The following is a 19,087-nucleotide window of genomic DNA, read 5'->3' as shown; positions in this document are numbered from 1 at the left end:
TACTGTATTATCTCATTTTATATCCTTTTATTTTCTTTTGCAAACTGAATTGCTGAACTAGTTGAGGAGCTATAGCCTGTCTTTTCTCTGGAAACAGCCAAGAGGGAGGGAGGAGTTTAAACAAAGGCCCACTCCACATAAAAAAATGGAGGCTTGTGCTGAGAAGCCATGGTGTCCTGCTCCTCACACTCTACATGCTGCCATTTCTACTTCTAAAGCCTTCAAATAAGACAACTACCGCCAGATTCTACACGTGGAAGCTTCAAAACATTATTATATGGGGTTTGTATGTCAAAACTACTCATATTAATCATGTTATTTTGTGGTTTTAGGCCTAGCTCTGTGCTTATTTTTCTTCCCCTGTCTCTGACACTCACAGTGCTGCCCCTGCCTGCACTGAACAAAGATAATTACTCAGGAAACATTTCGGCCAATCACGCGCAGCCTTGTATCTTGCCTGCGAGGAAAGCGACCAGTCAGGATCTGGCTAACATCACTGGGGCCTGATCGCCTTGCCTGAAGAGCGGAGCCTTCCCCGGCTGAGGGCTGAGAGTGTCCTCCATGTTTTATAAGTGTTGACATAACAGTGTGTCAGGCAGCCATGCATCCACAGAGGTAAGCTCTGTCTTTTTTATCTCAACTCTCTGATAACAACATGGCTTCCTTCTTGTTGTTGTGGTGACTGTTAGTTTCTCATGATGAACGTGCACACCTTAAAATCAGTTTAGTGTGCAGGAGGAGGAGCTGGGGTGGATTGGAGGCCTTGCCAGGCCTCTCTGCTCCACAGTGCTGTGGAGGAGGGTGGGGGGTTGGGTAACGACTCTCACCCTTGCTCTCTCTCTGTGTCTCAGGGTCACATGGGTGCCCCAGACAACCAGGCTGCCATACAGGAGGCAGAGTGGACCATGGCAAATCCTTTTCCTTTTTTATAATGCAAAAGAGAGTTAGATTTAAAAATGGCACCCACATCTCCTTTCTGTTGTGGCAGTCTTGTGTTGTAGCCTGGCAGAGAAAGAATGGGGGATGGGCAAGGGAGGAGGAAGGGGATATTATGTACCCTTTGTAAGTAGATTGGCTCTCTGCTGTTTTCTTGTGTGTCATGCCAGGCTAAGGAATGGATGTGGGGGGCAATAGATGTGCTTTTTAGGAGAATAAGGAGTGCAGGACATAACCTAATCCTGGTTTCTGTCTAATTTTCTATATATATATATATATATATATATATATATATATATGTGTGTGTGTGTGTAAAATAAATAAATTACTGAAGAAAACTTTGCCTTAGTACAAATGGAATAAACTGTACAGAGGCTGGACTTTCTATGCTCCATGCTGGTCAAAGGATGACCCTCATGAAACAAGTCTTTTGTCAAAGGGCAATCCTCTGCCAGTTCTTCCAGTCAAACCTTAAGAAATTAGATGCTGAGAGACAGGTTACCACTGTTTACAGCCATAGGCCCGAGTTTACAACCCGGGGGTCTGTCAGCTCCACAGCAGTATTTTGAAACTGCTTCCTCCACTCTCAGAGGCCATTTTGTATTTAGAGAGGTTTTCTTGGGAGATGTTTAGGTTTCTCTTCATAGATCAGACAGCAGGCCATAGAAACAACATGAGACTTTCAGGTTATTATGTGATGTGTACATGTATGTATGTATGTATGTATGTATGTATGTATGTATGTATGTATGTATGTATGTATGTATGTAAATGTCTCAGTGTACATGAAATGTTTGGCTGTGTGTTAAGTCTCATCTGATTGTTAGCTTTGTTTTCTATTTTCTATTCTGACTCTGTGGGGTTTTCCTGTTTTAACGCACAAACAGACGCACAAACAGACGCACAAACAGAAATGTTACTGATACATAAGATATAGATACAAAACAACAGGTTTTGTATATTTTCTGTCAAGATTAAGAAAGAAATTCGTTTGAACATTAAAAATAGAATTTAAGGTTGATAAAGTCACAAAGTGTTTAAGCAACAAACAGCAATTTTCAAAGTTTTGAAACAAAATGGACGTTCCATATTTATTTTAGAGAACATATAAAGACTGTACATTGTTTTACATCATTTATCACCATTTTAGCAGTCCCAACTGTGTGGGGGAGACAAAGAATGTTTTGTTTCTTCTTGTGGCTGGCTTGGTATGTTTCATCTACATGACAGCCAGAAAATAGTAACGTTACAATCCGTGTTTCATCTTTTCAGTCTCTCTGTAAAACCAAAACCAGAAGTTAGCTTCTACTACTAAAAAGGCATGACACCACTGTGGCTAGATGAGCATGCAATATATATGTTACATTGCTAGTTAGAGATCTATATGCAAAACGTTATGGCGTTGTGAACAAGTCCTCTGGGCCTCTTTCTGAGCTGGTGTATGAAGTCTATAACCAGGACGGCAGAGGTTGAATAGCACAGCCATTGAGTTATGCATCACAACCACAAGTATAATCTCCCTGACGGCCTTTTTCAAATCCCCTCTGGCTTATACTGTCATAATCAAGAAAGCCAAGCTAAACTGGAGGAAAATAAACCGTCTAATGCAGGGGGAAATCTCTGCATTGCAGCAAAAATGCATTTTAAAAGGACAAGGGGAGCCTGCAACACTGTGATCCGTGTGGCATAGCACAGCCGACCAATAATGTTCCACCCTGTTGGCCCTCCAGCCAATTGCAGCTGCAGTTGAGGTTAAAGATTGACAATCAGAGGGAGAGCGGCAGGGAGAGCAAGGGCCTTCTGGAAAATTCCACAGCCATCTTTGATTCACCCTTTACAGCCTTATATAAAATCCAGGTCAAATCTTTCTTTCATACAGCATATTCTGTGCCTACTAGCAGTATACTTTATTTGCTGATTAAGTGTTGCGAGTTATTGTAAAACAGGCATCTTAATGTTATTTAAATCATTATTTTATGAAATGTAGGCAAGAAACATCTTCTTTTAATTGTTTTGATTATCTCAGGAAAGGCAAACGCTAATAGTATGCATTTATTAGTTTGTCTGCATGTGGTTATTGGTCTTGCGAAAGCTGAATGTGTGTTGTCATTTTACTAAACCTAATAATCTAAATAATAAAAAATGGGGTTTTGTGTAGCAGGGTGAGTAGGATGTTTTCTAGTCAATGGCATTAATCTTAAGTGTTTTCAATGCCAGTTCCAGTGTAAAGAGCACAATATGATGTTTGTATTGAATGCATTTTCCTGGATTGTCATATAATGTGGCCATTTATTCAGGTATTTGTCTGTCTGATGTGTAGAAACTGTATCATTTTAGTCATAGAGAATAGCTTTGGATCTGAGTGTGGTTTCACAGGGTTGGTCTCTCTTTCTTCAAAATGAAATCTAATTATTCTATGACAGCAGTATTCACAGGGAAGGAGGGAAGCCAAGATCGAAGACATTGAAGGAAAAAAAAAAAGGGAGAGAGATGAGTGCTTCTCGCTATGCTGGATTTTCCCGTGTCTCCCTCTCTGCTTTCTCCACTATAGCTCTGGGATCAACCATCAGGGTTTTGACATGGTCTTGTTTTTTAAAATGTTGGACTGTGGACTGTAATCTCCACACATCTCTCTGGTCCTCCTGCATGGATGTGCCAGTGCCTGAGTCTGAGCCTCGGAGTGGGGGATGGGGGAGAGGGGGGAGGGGAGCAAGCTGTGGCCTCCATTTTCTGTGACGAGAGAACCCTGCTCGTCTCTCACAGGAGTGGAATCTAAAGGCACTGACTCAGTGTTGTCTCCTTTTTGTCCATCAGGTACCACTTGCAGATGGGAATACTGTCAGTGTTTTCTTGAACCTGGGTCTCTCTGGAATATATCCCAGAATCTGCTGAGGATTTATTTGCCTAACTCTCCTTGTGTGATGGATCATAGCTCCTGATCTGAAAATGCCCTTTGGATCAGCATGCTTTTTTACTACTGGTCATCCTGTCTTCCTGGTAGTTGCAGCAGTGTTTAGTGATGTTTATAATATAGGCTTGTGGCACTTTGTTCAGCAGCTCTGTGCTGCCTGGTGATGGCGAATGTTCTTTTTTCTTTCTTTCTTTTTTTTTTCAGGGCTGTGGTACACGTAGCAGAGCAACTTGGCTAACGCTTTCTTATTTTCATGTGGGCCTCGTTTGTTCACTCAGTCCGGAACAGGAAGGCCCCGGAGGGGGTGTGTGTGTGTGTGTGTGTGTGTGTGTGTGTGTGTGTGTGTATGTGACAGAGAGAGTGTAAGAGAGACTGTTGGCAGGCTGAAACAAGATACCCATGTCATATTTTTAAAGAAACTCTGCTCAACCCATGTTTTTCATTTTTCAGACACCACAAGCTGATGATGCATTTATTTTTCTACGTTTCACTGTGATCAGCTGTCTGTAATCACTAGTTTTTAAGGTCTGAAAACACAAGGAATTTATTTAGAAAAGCCCTGATGTTTGTGAGTTTTAGTGTTGTCTTGGTAGTAAACCGGTATTTGTTTTTTGTTTGGTAGAAATAACATCTTAATTCACTGTTAAAGCTCTGGATTGTGACGCAAACATCAAGTGTTTGAATAAGTGTAGGTTTAAAAGCTGATATGATAGTGTTGGGTTTGTCATAATAATTGATTCCCTGAAGCCTTTAGGATATGAATGGTAACCTCCATACGCCTATCAGTGAACTGACACTTGACCGACTTTGTATGGAATGCCTCTATAATGGTGGAGAAGGAAACCTGAAGAACATTCCTTGACTATCAGAAGAGGAGAAAAAAAGCTTATCCCACAAATGTGGTTGACCTTTGAGTTGTAGCCTGTAAAGCCATCATCCAAGCTGGAAACCAGAGCTGCAGCCAAAGCTATGCACTGGTCAAGTGTGTGACCTGTCAGGGGTCCTTGCGAGGGTTTTCTCCTCGGGGCTTGTGAATAAAAGCTACATCTTTGGAACAAGGCCCTCTGTTGCTCTAACAAAGGAGGAGCCAAACACTCAAAGACCTTCATTTATCGCAGGACCCCCTTTATTCCAGTGCTTTTTGCTACAGAGGAAATGAGAGCAGGTCTGGAGACCCGGGAAATTAGGCTTTTAGTGTGTGTTAGAGGGGGCTGTATTCGTAGCTTTTGGAGTGATTCACAATCTATGGGTTTATTGATGTATGATATTAATATTGGCCTGTTTAAATCAGGTTGGAAACAGAGCAGTAAATGAAGCCTATATTTTGAGCTATGAATTGGAAACACCAAATTCTCATCTACTTTTACTCCACATTTGTTTGAATATATACTAAATATAATATGTGGTTCATAAATTACATATTGTTTACAGAATGCCAGTATTATAAATATGACTTTGATCAGCAGGGCTTCTGAAATATGCCTGTGATGAAGATGTAGGCCAAAAATATTTGGACGGACCCTGTTTTGAAGCTAATGAGACGGGTCTCTTGCTATTGGTCTCCAAGAATGGGCCCAAATCCTTCAGGTGTGCAATCCTGTTGTTACTGAAGGGGCTTGAGAGGAGGCAGAAACATACTGCGAATTGCCATGAGACACTGTCCCTCCAGTAATGTGGACCAATTCCCTCTGGCTTTCTTGTTACTATGGGACTAATCACCATTTGTCATAAACAAAGCACAGAGCAAAGATCAGGACCTAGTCCAGCTAAAATATTACAGCTGCAACGTCTCCTGGCGGACGGAGGTGCGGGGTAATGTCAGCTAAATGGTCCTACGTGTTGTTGTGAATATCAACTTGTGCCTAGCAGAGAGGAGCGTTGCCATGGCGATTGTTACCATCCTCTCTCTTGGAACATAAAGAACATATTCAGACTCATTTGTCACCGATAGTATGGAAAGGATGTGAACTTCGTGCCATCATGTCAGAGATGTGCTGAATTCCAGTGAAAACAATATCAATGGAAATCTGCAGAATCCCAGTTGACAGACCCACTGGGACCTAGGTGCCTTAGGTGGTGTTCCACTTGTTTACTGTTATGCTGTTGTGGTTTCTGAACACCCTTTCTGACTTTGTGTTTGCCTCTCTTTCTGTGTTTCTGCTCGCTCTTGTTCGGTGCTCTGCAGTCTGGCTGAGGAGGAGATAAAGACAGAGTCTGATGTGGTAGAGGGGATGGATGCATCTCTACGATCCAAAGGTAAGTCTCTAAGGCCGAGTACCTTGCATTAAGAGTCAGACATCTGAGGCGACTCAGTTTCACAGAACGTAGAGGTTATTTACTGCAAGCTTCGAGAGCAGTGTAATGCATTTTGTTGGTCTCTTAGGAGTACAGAGATAATCCATTATACCTGGCTGCCTGCCTCTTTGTGTCAAGTATCAACACAGGGTCTAGTTCGTTTAGAGGGAGGCCTGTGGCCATTTGTTATTATCAAGTGTTAATGCAAAATGTTTAACTGGTATCCTCTATTATTTCTTTTTAATTACCTTTTGGATCAGTGTGATTGCTGTCGGTACTAAATATTAACATTTTCTTGATGACTGATAAAAACACTCAGTATTATCAAATTGCTAAAAACTGAATTGCTTCAATTTGCACATCCTCTCTTGGTTTTTCATCAAGCTCTAAGAATGATGTATTATGGTTTCTGATTTGTAAACTTTTTTTTTTTTTTTAATCTATCTTTTAATCTTCTTAAGCTTGTGTAACATGTTGGTCTTCTGTGGTGACCAATCCCGTCTCGTGTTGTGTGATGACCTGGTTGTCTTTCTGCGTCCAGTCCCTGATCCACCGGGGTCAGCAGAACGACCAGTGGCGCCACAGAAAAGAAAGGTGTCGAGTCCCACCCATTCCTCCAATGGACACTCTCCCTCAGACACTTCCCCCAGCCCTCTCAAGAAAAAGAAGAAGCCTGGGGCCGTGAACTGTAACAATAAAGACCAGGTAAGGGCTTCAGATTACTCATTTCAAAATCTGGTGTGTTCTCAAAGGCTGTGGATTATGGTGCTGGAGGTGAATGGAGCAGTACTCAGTCCCTCGACACCACAAGTTGGAGTTGCCAAAGAAGATGGTTGTTGATTTTGGGAAGTTATATAAATTATCAGGCAAATTATCTTTTTCTGTAAGAATATAAATTTGAACAAACTCTGACTGGAGGCCTGCACACACTGCAGCACGAGATTCAAAAAGCGCAGTGCCACATTGCCTGTGAGAACATGCCCATTTTGATAATGACTGCAGCATACAGCTTAAAATGGACCAACAAGTAGGGGTGTGACTTCCTGTGAGAGTTGCTATGTCTTGTGCAGGTTGTGTAGACTGTGTTATAAATGCATGGTCAACTCAAATACACTTATTTTGTTAGACATTTTGGATTCTTGTGTTTTTGATGACTCCTTAAATGTGACATCAATCACCTATGGTCATTTATGTCCAGTTATTTTGCTGTGTTTTAAATTTTATGCATTTTGGTAGTATATGGCTATGACACAGATGTTTTTATTATACGCTTGCCAGATTAATGTGGTGCTGAGTGATTCCCCTTCGTCCTTTAGCCCCATGTTGATCTTGCATGATGTTAAAAGATAATTATAGTCTTTTTGACTTCAGCATATGCCTTCATGATAGGTTTAGAATACATGCTTTGATTTTCTGGAAAGGGTCAAATAAATGACAGTTAAAGTTACCACTAAAGATAAATGAACACCAAAAACCTATTTGGTGTCAACTCAATGTAATTTGGACAGTGAAACATCATCACCTTGAGCTGTGAAACAGATGCATCAGCTTCTATTTATCCAATAATGAAGCACCAGTGATGTAACAGTTGGGGACTTACCAGACAATCATGTCATGCATTGTGTTTACGCTCAGGTGAGCAGATGAGCTACTCTTAGGGTCACACCCTAAAACCTGTTGGGTTAGTTTTGTTTGACTGAAACTGTCACATGACTAGATGTTAAGACATCCTATATAGTAGACAATGCAACTCAGTACGCCCCTGTGCAATATCACTAAAATGTTAAATGATTCAAAACTGTCTCATCAGTTCGCTCATCATCTTTTAAATGGTGGAGAATTTGGTCCCATGTACAATCGATAACAAACGGGTTAAATAGACTACATTGAAAATACGAGCCCCAAAGTGCAACCTCAGTACAACAAAAGTCAGACCACCTGTGATCACTGCAACAAATTGATTACACTTGTGATTTTTGATTAAGGCTAACTGCATGACCAAGTTTATAAGGTAAACTGAACACCACAGCTTTCTCAGTTTTGGCCTGTATTGTGTCTAATGCAGCATGGCTCCACATGGTAACGAAGTACCTGAACCACACTAAATCTAAGTTTTTATAGCCAAATACTAAATAAAAAGATGGCTCCCCGTCTCAAGAAGCTTGGCAGGAGAGGGATTTTCCAACATGACAAAATCACACAAGAATTTTTAAAGAAGAAAAAAGCAACCGTGACCTGGCTAAGTAAGGCTTGAATCCAGTAGAACATCTTTTGGAGTATTTTAATGCAGAAGGTAGAACAACAAAACTCTTGAAAAAAACTCTCTGAAAAGAATCATCTGTGAAGAATGGCAGAAAATCTCTCCACAGATTTTTGCAAGGCTGGTATCATCCACACCTAACAGGGTCGAGTTTTGACGACTGACTTTTGTTACAGCAGATTCTTTAATAGGAACCTTTCATTATAGTTTAGTTAGTCAAATATTTATGCTTTTATTAAATGGACAGAATTGTGGAATTTTTCAACATTTTAAAGATATTGACAAGGGGCATACTGTTTTGCTGTATACTGCATTTGATTAAAACAGTATTGTGTTGGGTTCATTACCTTAATTGCCCTCTATGCTGCTTATCCTGCTTACCCCAACTGACTGCTGCCTTGTTTCTGTTGCACTGCACCTTTTTGTGTTCCTGCGTGTTTTTTTGAAACCTCCCCCCCTGTTTCTCTTGCCTGCATTTCAGTCAGAGCTAAGACATGGTCCCTTTTACTATATGAAGCAGCCAGCACTCACCACAGACCCTGTTGATGTTGTACCGCAGGACGGCAGGAATGACTTCTACTGCTGGCTGTGCCACCGCGAGGGCCAGGTGCTCTGCTGTGAGCTCTGCCCCAGGGTGTACCACGCCAAGTGCCTCAAACTACCAGCCGAGCCCGAGGGCGACTGGTTCTGTCCCGAGTGTGAGGTATCTTGCAGGAGACGTGTATGATTAGTGTGGGTGTACACAAAAGATCGTGGCACTCAAGGCACAATCTCACTTGCCTGTTTGACAAAAGGGGTGTCAGATTATGTGCCATTCAGTCAGAGAGGAGGAACTGATGAGTGAATTTAGTCTGAGGTTGATCTAAAAACCTCTCCGGGTCCTCCCAAGACACATGGTATGACACCCCTGCAAGCGTAACTGATTGCAAGATGTCGGAGGATTAAAGTTGTAATCTACTTCTTCACATTTTGGAAAATTTACTGTGCACGTCTTTTAACTGGCACAGTTGTGAACATCTAACATTTGTGCAAGCTAAATCAAAAGACAGCAGATGATGTAGATCTTACAACAGCTAAGATGTAAATATATATTAATACCTGTGTTCAGACCTTTTGCTTGACGTTTGTTACATTCATTATATTTCCATTTATGTCATGAATCATTTTTGTTGTTGTTGCAGAAAATAACAGTTGCCGAATGCATTGAAACCCAGAGCAAGGCAATGACGATGCTGACAATAGACCAACTGTCCTACTTGCTCAAATTTGCACTCCAAAAGATTAAACAGCCAGGGGTAAGACTTGTTAAGATCCATTTAATGCTGGTTTAATAGGTGTTATTATCATTCTATGTATAAGAAAGTGTTTCATAGTCAAACAAAAGTCCAGGAAATGAGACATTCAAATTATGGCTAATGCATCTGTTTCTCTCTTTTCTCTTCTTCTCTTTTTTTATATTTGTGTAAGTAGACAGAGCCTTTTCAGAAGCCTGTGTCTCTGGAACAGCATCCAGATTATGCTGAGTACATATTCCATCCCATGGACCTGTGTACTTTAGAAAAGGTAGCATTATTTATTTGATTTGATTTGCACCAAAAATGGTCAAAACATGCAAAGTATTTTGTCTTTTGTTTTTTCTTGTGTTTCATTTTATTACTTTTCCTTTTTTCATAGAATATCAAAAAGAAAATGTATGGCTGCACAGAAGCCTTTCTTGCTGATATGAAATGGATCTTACACAACTGCATCATCTATAATGGAGGTAAGCAACTTTGACATAGCAAACACAGTTTTCTACTAAATAAAAAGAAAATATCAAATCAGCTTGTGACTTCATTCTAGGTAACCACAAACTAACAGCAACTGCGAAAGTCATTGTCAAGATTTGTGAACATGAGGTAAAGAAGCTTTTCGAACTCAGTAATAGCAAAGTTTCTCTAAATGTTTCTAATTGATAAATTAAATATGTCCCTCTTATTCAATATGCGTTTTAGATGAATGAAATTGAAGTGTGTCCAGAGTGCTACCTGTCTTCATGCCAAAAAAGGGACAATTGGTTTTGTGAGCCATGTGTAGGTCTTTACATTATGTTAAATACTATATTTGAACAGTGTTTATACATCTCGGCTTACTGTTGAGCTGTGAAACAGTTAATTTTTTTTTTTTGGTCCCCAATAGAGTCAACCCCACCCCCTGGTCTGGGCAAAGCTTAAGGGTTTTCCTTTCTGGCCAGCAAAAGCACTTCGGGAAAAGGATGGGCAGGTAGACGCACGCTTCTTTGGGCAACATGACAGGTGAGATTAACTCTTGAGCACAACAGAAGAAATTACTTCCTTGTATTGCGGCTGTTTGACCAAATATAGGCCAATTCTAATTTGGTAAATGTTTTGTTGTACTTTTTGCTGCGGCAGGGCCTGGGTCCCCATCAACAACTGCTACCTCATGTCCAAAGAGATCCCTTTCTCTGTGAAAAAGACAAAAAGCATTTTCAACAGTGCCATGCAAGAGATGGAGGTCTATGTGGAAAACATTCGCAAGAAATTTGGGGTCTTCAACTATGCACCCTTCCGTACTCCTTACACACCCAACAACCAGCTACAGATGCTTTTGGACCCCTCCAACCCTAGTGCTGGGACAGTGAAGACGGAGAAACCAGACAAACTTCGCTTCAACTTTGATATTACCGCATCTCCTAAGATGGTCCTCAGCAAGAGTTCTACACCCAGTGGTATGAGTCGGAGGGTCTCCATGACGGACATGCCTCGGTCCCCCATGAGCACCAACTCTTCAGTGCACACAGGGTCTGATGGGGAGCAGGACATGGAAAAGGCCAGTAGGAATCCTGCCTTCCATTACAGCACTGGAGAGGAATCAATGGACTGTTCTGGTAAATAAATAATAAAGTGACTATTATCAATATTTTTATAATGAAAATATATCAAATGACAATGTGAAAACACTGTGACAGTGTGAAAAAGGTTGTTTGTAGTGATGAAACTACAGAGAATTATAACGCCAATCTGAATCTCAGCTTTAAGGAGTTTTATATAGTGAGTTCCAGCTCATTGTTTAGCTGTCCAGTCTGCAAATATACAGTTTTCACTTTCACTGCTTCATCAGTAGCATCACCAGTTGCAGCAGGCAGTTGTTTTCAGTGCATCTCTGAAAATTATAATGTTGTTGTGTCACTGCTGGATGTGTAAATGGGCAACTGTTTGCTCACCATATCAATTTAAGAGATCATAATAGGTCAGTGTTGTGTTCACATCTGCTTCTTCGATCCCCAAGTGGCCAAAAAATCAGTTGCAGCTCAAAAGTCTCACATATCATATACATGCATACATACATACCCATCTCCACAGCACTGTGTTAGTGCTGGAGAATGTGATTATGCTATAGGGGAAACAAACACTCTGGCTTGTTTGTATTTCTTTAAATCATCGTGGGCGATGTATTGACGGTGCCCCTGCAAAATAGTGTCAGAGGAGGGGACTTGTATTGGTGGAACATTTGCAAGGGAAGTGATCACTGTCATTAAAATGGCAAATTTTCTGCAAAGGCAACGCCCCCAAAAAACAGTAAAAGACATATGTCGACTGTGTGATTGCACAATCCAAATCGTCGTCCAAACTTGACATGTAGCATTCTTACTGAGAGGAGGTTGTTGTTGTTGTTGTTGTTTCCTGTCGTGAAGGGGATTTTGAAAATGTTAATGTGTAGATAGCGGAAGGGGAGGAGACTGCCACATGAAACACACTGCCAGTTGCAGGGTTTTACCCACAATCTTCATCCAACGAGTCAGACTAACATCACCCTTGCTATGTAGCCTTCAGTGGAGTGATGGCATTTTGAACCATTTTACCTAAATATGTAAATCAAAAATAACTAAGGTTGAATTTTTTTGTTGTTGTGGTTACAGCGTCTCCTGTCTCAGGAAAGATGGGTCCTGCAGGAAGTGTAACAGGAAGCCCGAAGCCCTTTAACCCTGGACTCGTACCCAAGCAGGAGAGGACAGCAGGCACAGGCGGCATCCTCAATCTCAACCTGGGTCAGTACCAACAGCACAAGTATATTTTTATGTTTCACCATTTCCATCATCATGACACAAGATGTTCACAAGTCATTTTTTGCAAGTCCAAGTCAAGTCCCAAGTCTCTAAAGTTTGTAATGAACGTTCTGTCATCTGCTGCATGCCATCCAGTCCGCTTAGAACACTGCATTACTATATCTAAGCAAATCAAAGCAAGTGCTGCATTATCACCACTCCTTTATCTATAAAGTTACACATAATACTGAAGGAGGGAATGACATTCAGCTCATCAGACATTTCCTTGTTAATGAGCCAAAACATTTAAAACCTAAAAAAAAAAAAATGCCAATGTCAAATGAACTAGGGAAAAAGTGAAAAAAAAAAAATTGGCCTGGGACTTTTGACTTGCATTTGCCAACCAAAATCCATCTGCATACACCATCACATATGGCCATATGACACTTTACAAGAATCATGCAGTAAAAAGAGGATACATTAATTATGATGATTTGTGGAATAATAAATGAAATAGAACAATTGGTACATCCTAATTTTTTTTTTTTTTTTTTTACTTTCCTCTGTATAAGTTAGCAAAAATTCAAAGTCATAGTAAATAATCTGTATCTGCCACAAACTTCACAGGGTTTTTCCTCTGGTCCTTGCCCCATCACTTCACCAAGTTTGGTGCAAATCGTTTGAGTACTTTTTGCGTAGTCCTGCTGACAAATAACCAAACAGACATGGGTGAACACTTTAACCTCTTTGGCAGAGGTAACAATTCACAAGTCCCAAATCTCGAGTCCAAGTCGAGTCTGAAGTCTTTTGAGGACAAGTCTAAAGTCACAGTGTGTGCGACTGAAGTGCAACTTGAGTCCAAGTCACACACTCGAGTCCCCATCTCATGCGAGCCAATACTCTGAAGAGACATGAAGAGAGAAGAATTTGCACTGAAATTGAACATTGACCTGTTCCTTTTAGATCGAGTGAAGGCTGAAATGGATCTGAAGGAGCTGAGTGAGACTGTGCAGCAGCAGCAGCAACAACAACAACATCAGCAACAACAAGCATCAGCTGCTCTCCCTACTCCAAAGAGACACATCAGGAGCCTGGACAAGACTATTGAAAGCTGCAAGGCACAGCTCGGTACATATACAATCACCCGGTGCTATTTTTTTTTTTTTTTTTTGGCCCAGAACTCTTACTGTTCATCTTGCATCATGTTGCTTCTTGATACTCAAAAACAACTGCAATTATATTTTAAAGTAATTTCAAGAATGTTTCAGGTTTGTTGTGTGATGCTCAAATGGCCATTTGCATAAGAATTTAGATTGTTGTTACAAAAGATTTGAGACAGTTTGCCAGTTTAAGTGGTGATGAATTATGAGGAATTCGCCCCCAAAACACGGGGCAGGTGAAACATGTGATATCTGACGCTCTGTGACTGCTGTTGACTGGGATTAGAGGTGGGAAACTCTGTTTGGGTGTTACCAAAGAAAAAAGTCTTTATTTCACTCTACCTAACAAAAAGTCTTTCACACTTTTAAAAAATATATAATGAAGACTGTATGTTTCTCCATACAGGGATAGATGAGATTTCTGAAGATGTGTATAAAGGTGTGGATCACAGTGACTCTGAAGACTCTGAGAAATCTGACTCAAGTGACAGCGAGTATCTCAGTGACGAGGAACACAAGCCAAAGAGCTCCGCCCAGGACGACAAAGACAAGGCAGAGAAAAAAAGGCCTAAACCTGGCACGGACAGAGAGAATAAGGAGGGAGTAACGGGGACAGGGGATAAAGCCACCCCTGAACCCCTGCTCAAAGAGAAACAGGGCAGCAATGGCCCAGATAGGGACCTGCAGGACAAGCCCAGAACACCCCAGTCTCAGCCCGTCACTGACAAGCCTAAAGCTCCAGAGGAGGGCAGAGCAGCCGCTGCTACATCAGTGGCTGAGCAGGACTCTGATTCTGAAAGAGAGCTGGTGATTGACCTTGGGGATGAACATGGAGGCCGAGACTCAAAGAGGGCAAGAAGAGAGCCAGGGGCTTCTGCTGCCAAAACTCTCAAAGAGTCTAATGTTGCCAAGTTGGAAGGTGAGGCCTTTGATGTACTGTATCCACTTTTTCCTGTGACTCTCTCATTCTGTGCTATCTTGCCTTTGTCAGGTTGACGTTTGAGGCCATTTCCGGTGTCATACTTATATACAGTCTATTGAAAAGTTATGTGAATGATAAATCAGCAAAGATACCAAGTATGCAAAAAATTACTGTTGTTTTTTTCTAAAAAAAAAAAAAGATACAATTTACAAAATACAATTACTCTTAGTGAAAAAATATACAGGATGAAATACATACAAAACATACTATAATTACTATACTACTATATAATTGAATATCCGCTTTTCAATACAAGGCAACAAATTTTGTATTCTTTCAACACGTTTTCCAAAATACAATGTTCTCGAATCGCTTCCATTTCCGAAGTCATTTAGGATTAGGCATAAATGTTAAAAGTCTGCAGGTGACTTTTTACACATCCATTCCTTTACTCAATTTCAAATTGTTCTAAAAGAAATCCTGTTCCTTGGAGACAAATATAATCCAAAAGACTATAAAATGGCTTCAAGTCTAACTCTTTGTTTAACCCTTTTATTAAAGCACCTGATTTAGAAATCCAGAATGCCTGAGCAATATTTTTTTTTCTGCCCAGGTAAACTGCCTTCATCTGCTACAGCAGCAGCACCGTCACGGGAAGCTGCCTCCAACCTGAAAGACTCCTTGCAACCTGGCATCACAGCAGCCCTCAACCTTGTTTCCACTGCATCTTCCGGACAGCCCAGTGCCAGCACAACTAACAGCGGACCCACCAGTGCTCCCTCTCCTGCCTCCACCTCAGTTTCCGCAGCATCCCCAGTACCTGCAGCTGTAAAGAAACAGCGCCCTCTGCTGCCTAAAGAGACAGCTCAGGCTGTGCAGCGGGCAGTGGTTTGGAATCCCACTAAGTTTCAGACGTCCTCTCAGAAGTGGCATATGCAGAAGGTGCAGAGGCAGCAGCAGCATGGAGAGCAGTCAGCAGCGCAAACACAGGCCCAGACTCAGGGGCAAACACGTAGCCTACAGCAGCTGCAGTCACAACAGCAGAACTCCTCCTCCAGTACCCGCTATCAGACCAGACAAGCAGTCAAGGGTATGTTCATCAGCGTTATCATTCATCTGAGCACTCAACTTCACAAAATGTGCTTTAAAAGATTTATAATTTCTCCTTTTTCCACCTTTATCCCCTTAAGTGCAACAAAAAGACCCACCTCAGAATACGTCCTCATCCACAGCTGCCCAGGTCCCATCCAGTAGCTCTTCTTCTTTCATGTCAGGAGACTTACAGATCCCCACGGTCTCCGCCGATGTGGCTGCAGATATAGCCAAGTACACAAACAAAGTGAGTTTCGGTTCTCAGCTCTGTGAAGATTGATGAATCTTAAAGTGGTGAAAGAAGTTAAAATGGTGGACTAATATCACATGTTTTTGGCAAAATGTTGCAGATTATGGACACAATAAAGGGGACAATGACTGAAATCTACAATGACCTTTCCAAAAGCACATCAGGAAACACGATTGCAGAGGTGAATACTGGCATACACATGGGTACTTTTTAATGTGTCGTAATAATAATTTGCAAGATTTAAGGGATTATAATCGCTGTGTATTTTTGCCACAGATTCGACGGTTAAGGATAGAGATTGAAAAGCTCCAGTGGCTGCATCAACAAGAGTTGTCAGAGATGAAGCACAATCTCGGTAAGTTTCCCACTCCCAGCATGTGTGATTACACCTCGAAGAGTTAACATGACACTAAACCAGTCATTACCTGAATATCGCATGGTTACAGGTGTTTCTGTTTTACATGTGGTATCAGTTTTGAGTTATTTGTGTTTGTTTGATTTCAACACAGAACTGACAATGGCAGAGATGAGGCAGAGTCTGGAGCAGGAAAGAGAACGGTTGGTGGCTGAGGTGAAAAAGCAGATGGAGTTGGAAAAGCAGCAAGCAGTGGATGAGACCAAAAAGAAACAGTGGTGCGCTAACTGCAGAAAGGAGGCCATCTTCTACTGCTGCTGGAACACCAGTTACTGTGATTACCCCTGCCAGCAAGCCCACTGGCCAGAGCACATGAAGTCCTGCACGCAGTCAGGTAATGTGAGCATGCTCATTATGACGCACGCTCTGTCCTTGCTCTGCTGGAGAAGACTGTTTTCTTTTCTGTAACATTTAGTTGTTGATTTGTGGTGGACACCAGGGTTCTGCAACTGGAATAAAACATTAATCTGCAAATATGAATACCAAAGCCACTGTTTGGTAGATTTTAAAATTATCTTCATTTTTTTTAAACAAAACATTACACTTACACTTAAAAATGCATTTACAGGCAGGATAGAGGATGGCCTCTGGGCACTTTCTGAGAGTGGTCCTCGGGCTGTGTTCGCTCAGCATGAATGCTTCTCCACTTCATCTTCGGTTACTGTTTCCTGTTTCGGATGATGCACCTAATACATGTTCGTCAAGCACTCTGACACAAAACTGAAATCTTGTTTGACATTTAGGACGTGGCATTGAGGTTGCATCAGTGATCTATCCTGCTACAGGAGGAGGATATGTTACTTTATGTAGTATTAGGATGGGTGCCTCTCCTGATGTGAAACTAATCTATAATGAAAATAAGAAAACTTCTGGGTTTTTCTTGAGTGTTATACAAAAACATGATGTGTTTGACACAGTTATTATCTCTTACTGATTATGTATTGAGGATGTAGGTTGTTGTCTGTCAAACAGAGCTGTGTTCCTGGATTTAGCAGCAAAGTTATTTTCTCTCTACTCATACAATTCTGATATAAGACTCATTCTTTTTCAGATGGGTTATTCAATACCATTTCAATGTTGTGCAACAAAAAATATGCTTTATTGCCTTTTTATTGAGTTTGATTTTTTTTTTTAACATTCCAGCTTGAAATTCGAAGGCAGCTCCCTCTCTGCTCTAGCTATTTATGCTATTCAGGGTCAGGTGTAAAAATGAATATGAAATTGTCCCCAGTACAGTCTGTCCTCCCTGTCCTTCTGTCTATAAACCTATCCCCATGATCACAAGCACTAATTTCTTCAAAGGCCAATATGATGTATCTATACTGATCAAGTATTGTATGACTTGGCAAGAATAAATACAAATAGGTTAACTGATCATTCCTGACCCCTTCTCCAACCTGTGGAGTAAGAGGCAGATTCTGCAGACACACAAGCAGCTATGGTAGTGTCCATGTTCTCATTTTCTGTTTTGCTTTTCTTTCCAGCCACAGCTTCGCAACAGGAGCCGGAGGCAGAACCCAACTCGGACCCTTCAGTCAAATCATCAGTTCACTCTCCTGCCACACAGACCCTGCCCTCAGGAGCAGGATCCATATCAGACAAAAGCAACTCTCCCACATATATGGACAAGAGTAAGGACAGTGGTGCCGTTACTGTGACCTAACTGCTACGCTACAGAAACTCTGGCAGACTTTGCAAGGCCGCTGTAGGGCTTGTGGCGTCAAACGTGGCGTCAGACTTGGTGCTTGAAGGCCTACACCTCTGCAACAAATCGCTTCGATTTTTCCATTCCCACATGTGCATCATGACATTTTTGGTTTATCCCTCATTCACAGTTTCCACAAATCTGTGTTCTGTTGGATTTACCATGTGAACGTAGTCTGTCTTGAGAAATAAAATGTGAGTCTGTATGTTTTCATACTGTAGTTTTATGTTATAGCTCTGTTACCACTTTTCCAATCTGAGCAAGATTGTATCACCCCACAGAATATTTGCTACATTATCATTTTTAATGCTGCTCTTAAGTGCTTCATGGTGGTTTTATTTTGTTGACTGCTCTCCATATTATTGAAACAGCCATCAACAGTTAATACTCATTTATCATGGTGCCACCATAGGTATTTTGAGTTATGCAAGTTTCATCTTTATTTTTAAACCATGTCCTCTTCACATCAACTGAGGTATTTTGAGTAATGCAAATTTACACATTATGTCTTCAGCCATGTCCTCTTCATGTCAGCAGTGACATTTTTGGCTCATACCAGTTTTGTATTGTTGTTCCACATTGTATAGGCCTACATAAAAATATCTGTGATTTATTAAAAATAACTAAAAAAAAATTTAAACTGTACAAAGGTTTTGTAAGAAGATAACTGAACAATATTTATAGTGTTATATGTTTTATAGTATGTTTAATTAAATCACATTTCTATGTGTCTAAAAAAAAAAAAAGTTATTTGAAAATAAATTACTTCACATGAATGTCAGCGCTGAGCGAAGTTTCTGTTTAACCGGTTATCCAAAGCTGATGTAAATCCTGGTCAGACTGTGTCTAAGAACTGGGTAGGTATAAATAGAAAAACTGCTTTTTGGCTGGATATTCTTTGTTGTGAGCATGTATGTTTTGAGCTTGTGTCACGTACTTGTTTACATATTGTACATACAATATATGGACTCGTGAAGCAAAAATAAAAATGCTCTGATCAGTTTGGTCTGTTTTGGTTTAATGTCCTCAAAGTGGTGAGAAATCAAACTTCCATCATGAACACTGGGAAAATAATTCACTCAGATTGACATTGCCC

The 19,087-nt window shown here is 40.9% G+C and overlaps 1 protein-coding gene across 6 annotated transcripts; it reads left to right on the top strand.

Moving 5' to 3' along the window:
- Window positions 1–107: 107 nt before the first annotated feature.
- Window positions 108–18,991, top strand: LOC130174635 (MYND-type zinc finger-containing chromatin reader ZMYND8-like). Of its 6 annotated transcripts, none has more exons than XM_056384665.1 (22): window positions 108–282; window positions 380–615; window positions 852–1,062; window positions 6,033–6,103; window positions 6,684–6,847; window positions 8,884–9,105; window positions 9,584–9,697; window positions 9,873–9,965; window positions 10,077–10,164; window positions 10,245–10,300; window positions 10,397–10,474; window positions 10,581–10,696; window positions 10,814–11,289; window positions 12,322–12,450; window positions 13,411–13,575; window positions 14,014–14,526; window positions 15,143–15,619; window positions 15,720–15,868; window positions 15,972–16,052; window positions 16,148–16,226; window positions 16,381–16,620; window positions 17,771–18,991. In XM_056384665.1, the coding sequence occupies exons 3-22, from the start codon at window positions 932–934 to the stop codon at window positions 17,947–17,949; spliced, it is 3,621 nt and encodes a 1,206-aa protein (XP_056240640.1). In that variant the 5' UTR covers window positions 108–282; window positions 380–615; window positions 852–931; the 3' UTR covers window positions 17,950–18,991. The 6 variants fall into 6 exon arrangements, with proteins under 6 accessions (XP_056240640.1, XP_056240644.1, XP_056240641.1 ...); XM_056384666.1 differs by having other exon boundaries at window positions 124–282; window positions 8,962–9,105; XM_056384669.1 differs by lacking the exon at window positions 13,411–13,575 and having other exon boundaries at window positions 123–282.
- The last annotated feature ends 96 nt before the right edge of the window (window positions 18,992–19,087 follow it).

The sequence above is a fragment of the Seriola aureovittata genome, chromosome 9 (assembly GCF_021018895.1).
Source record: "Seriola aureovittata isolate HTS-2021-v1 ecotype China chromosome 9, ASM2101889v1, whole genome shotgun sequence".
Classification (NCBI taxonomy): domain Eukaryota; kingdom Metazoa; phylum Chordata; class Actinopteri; order Carangiformes; family Carangidae; genus Seriola; species Seriola aureovittata.
The sequence above is the reverse complement of the archived record's forward strand: the minus strand, read 5'-3'. Positions and strand labels throughout refer to the sequence as shown.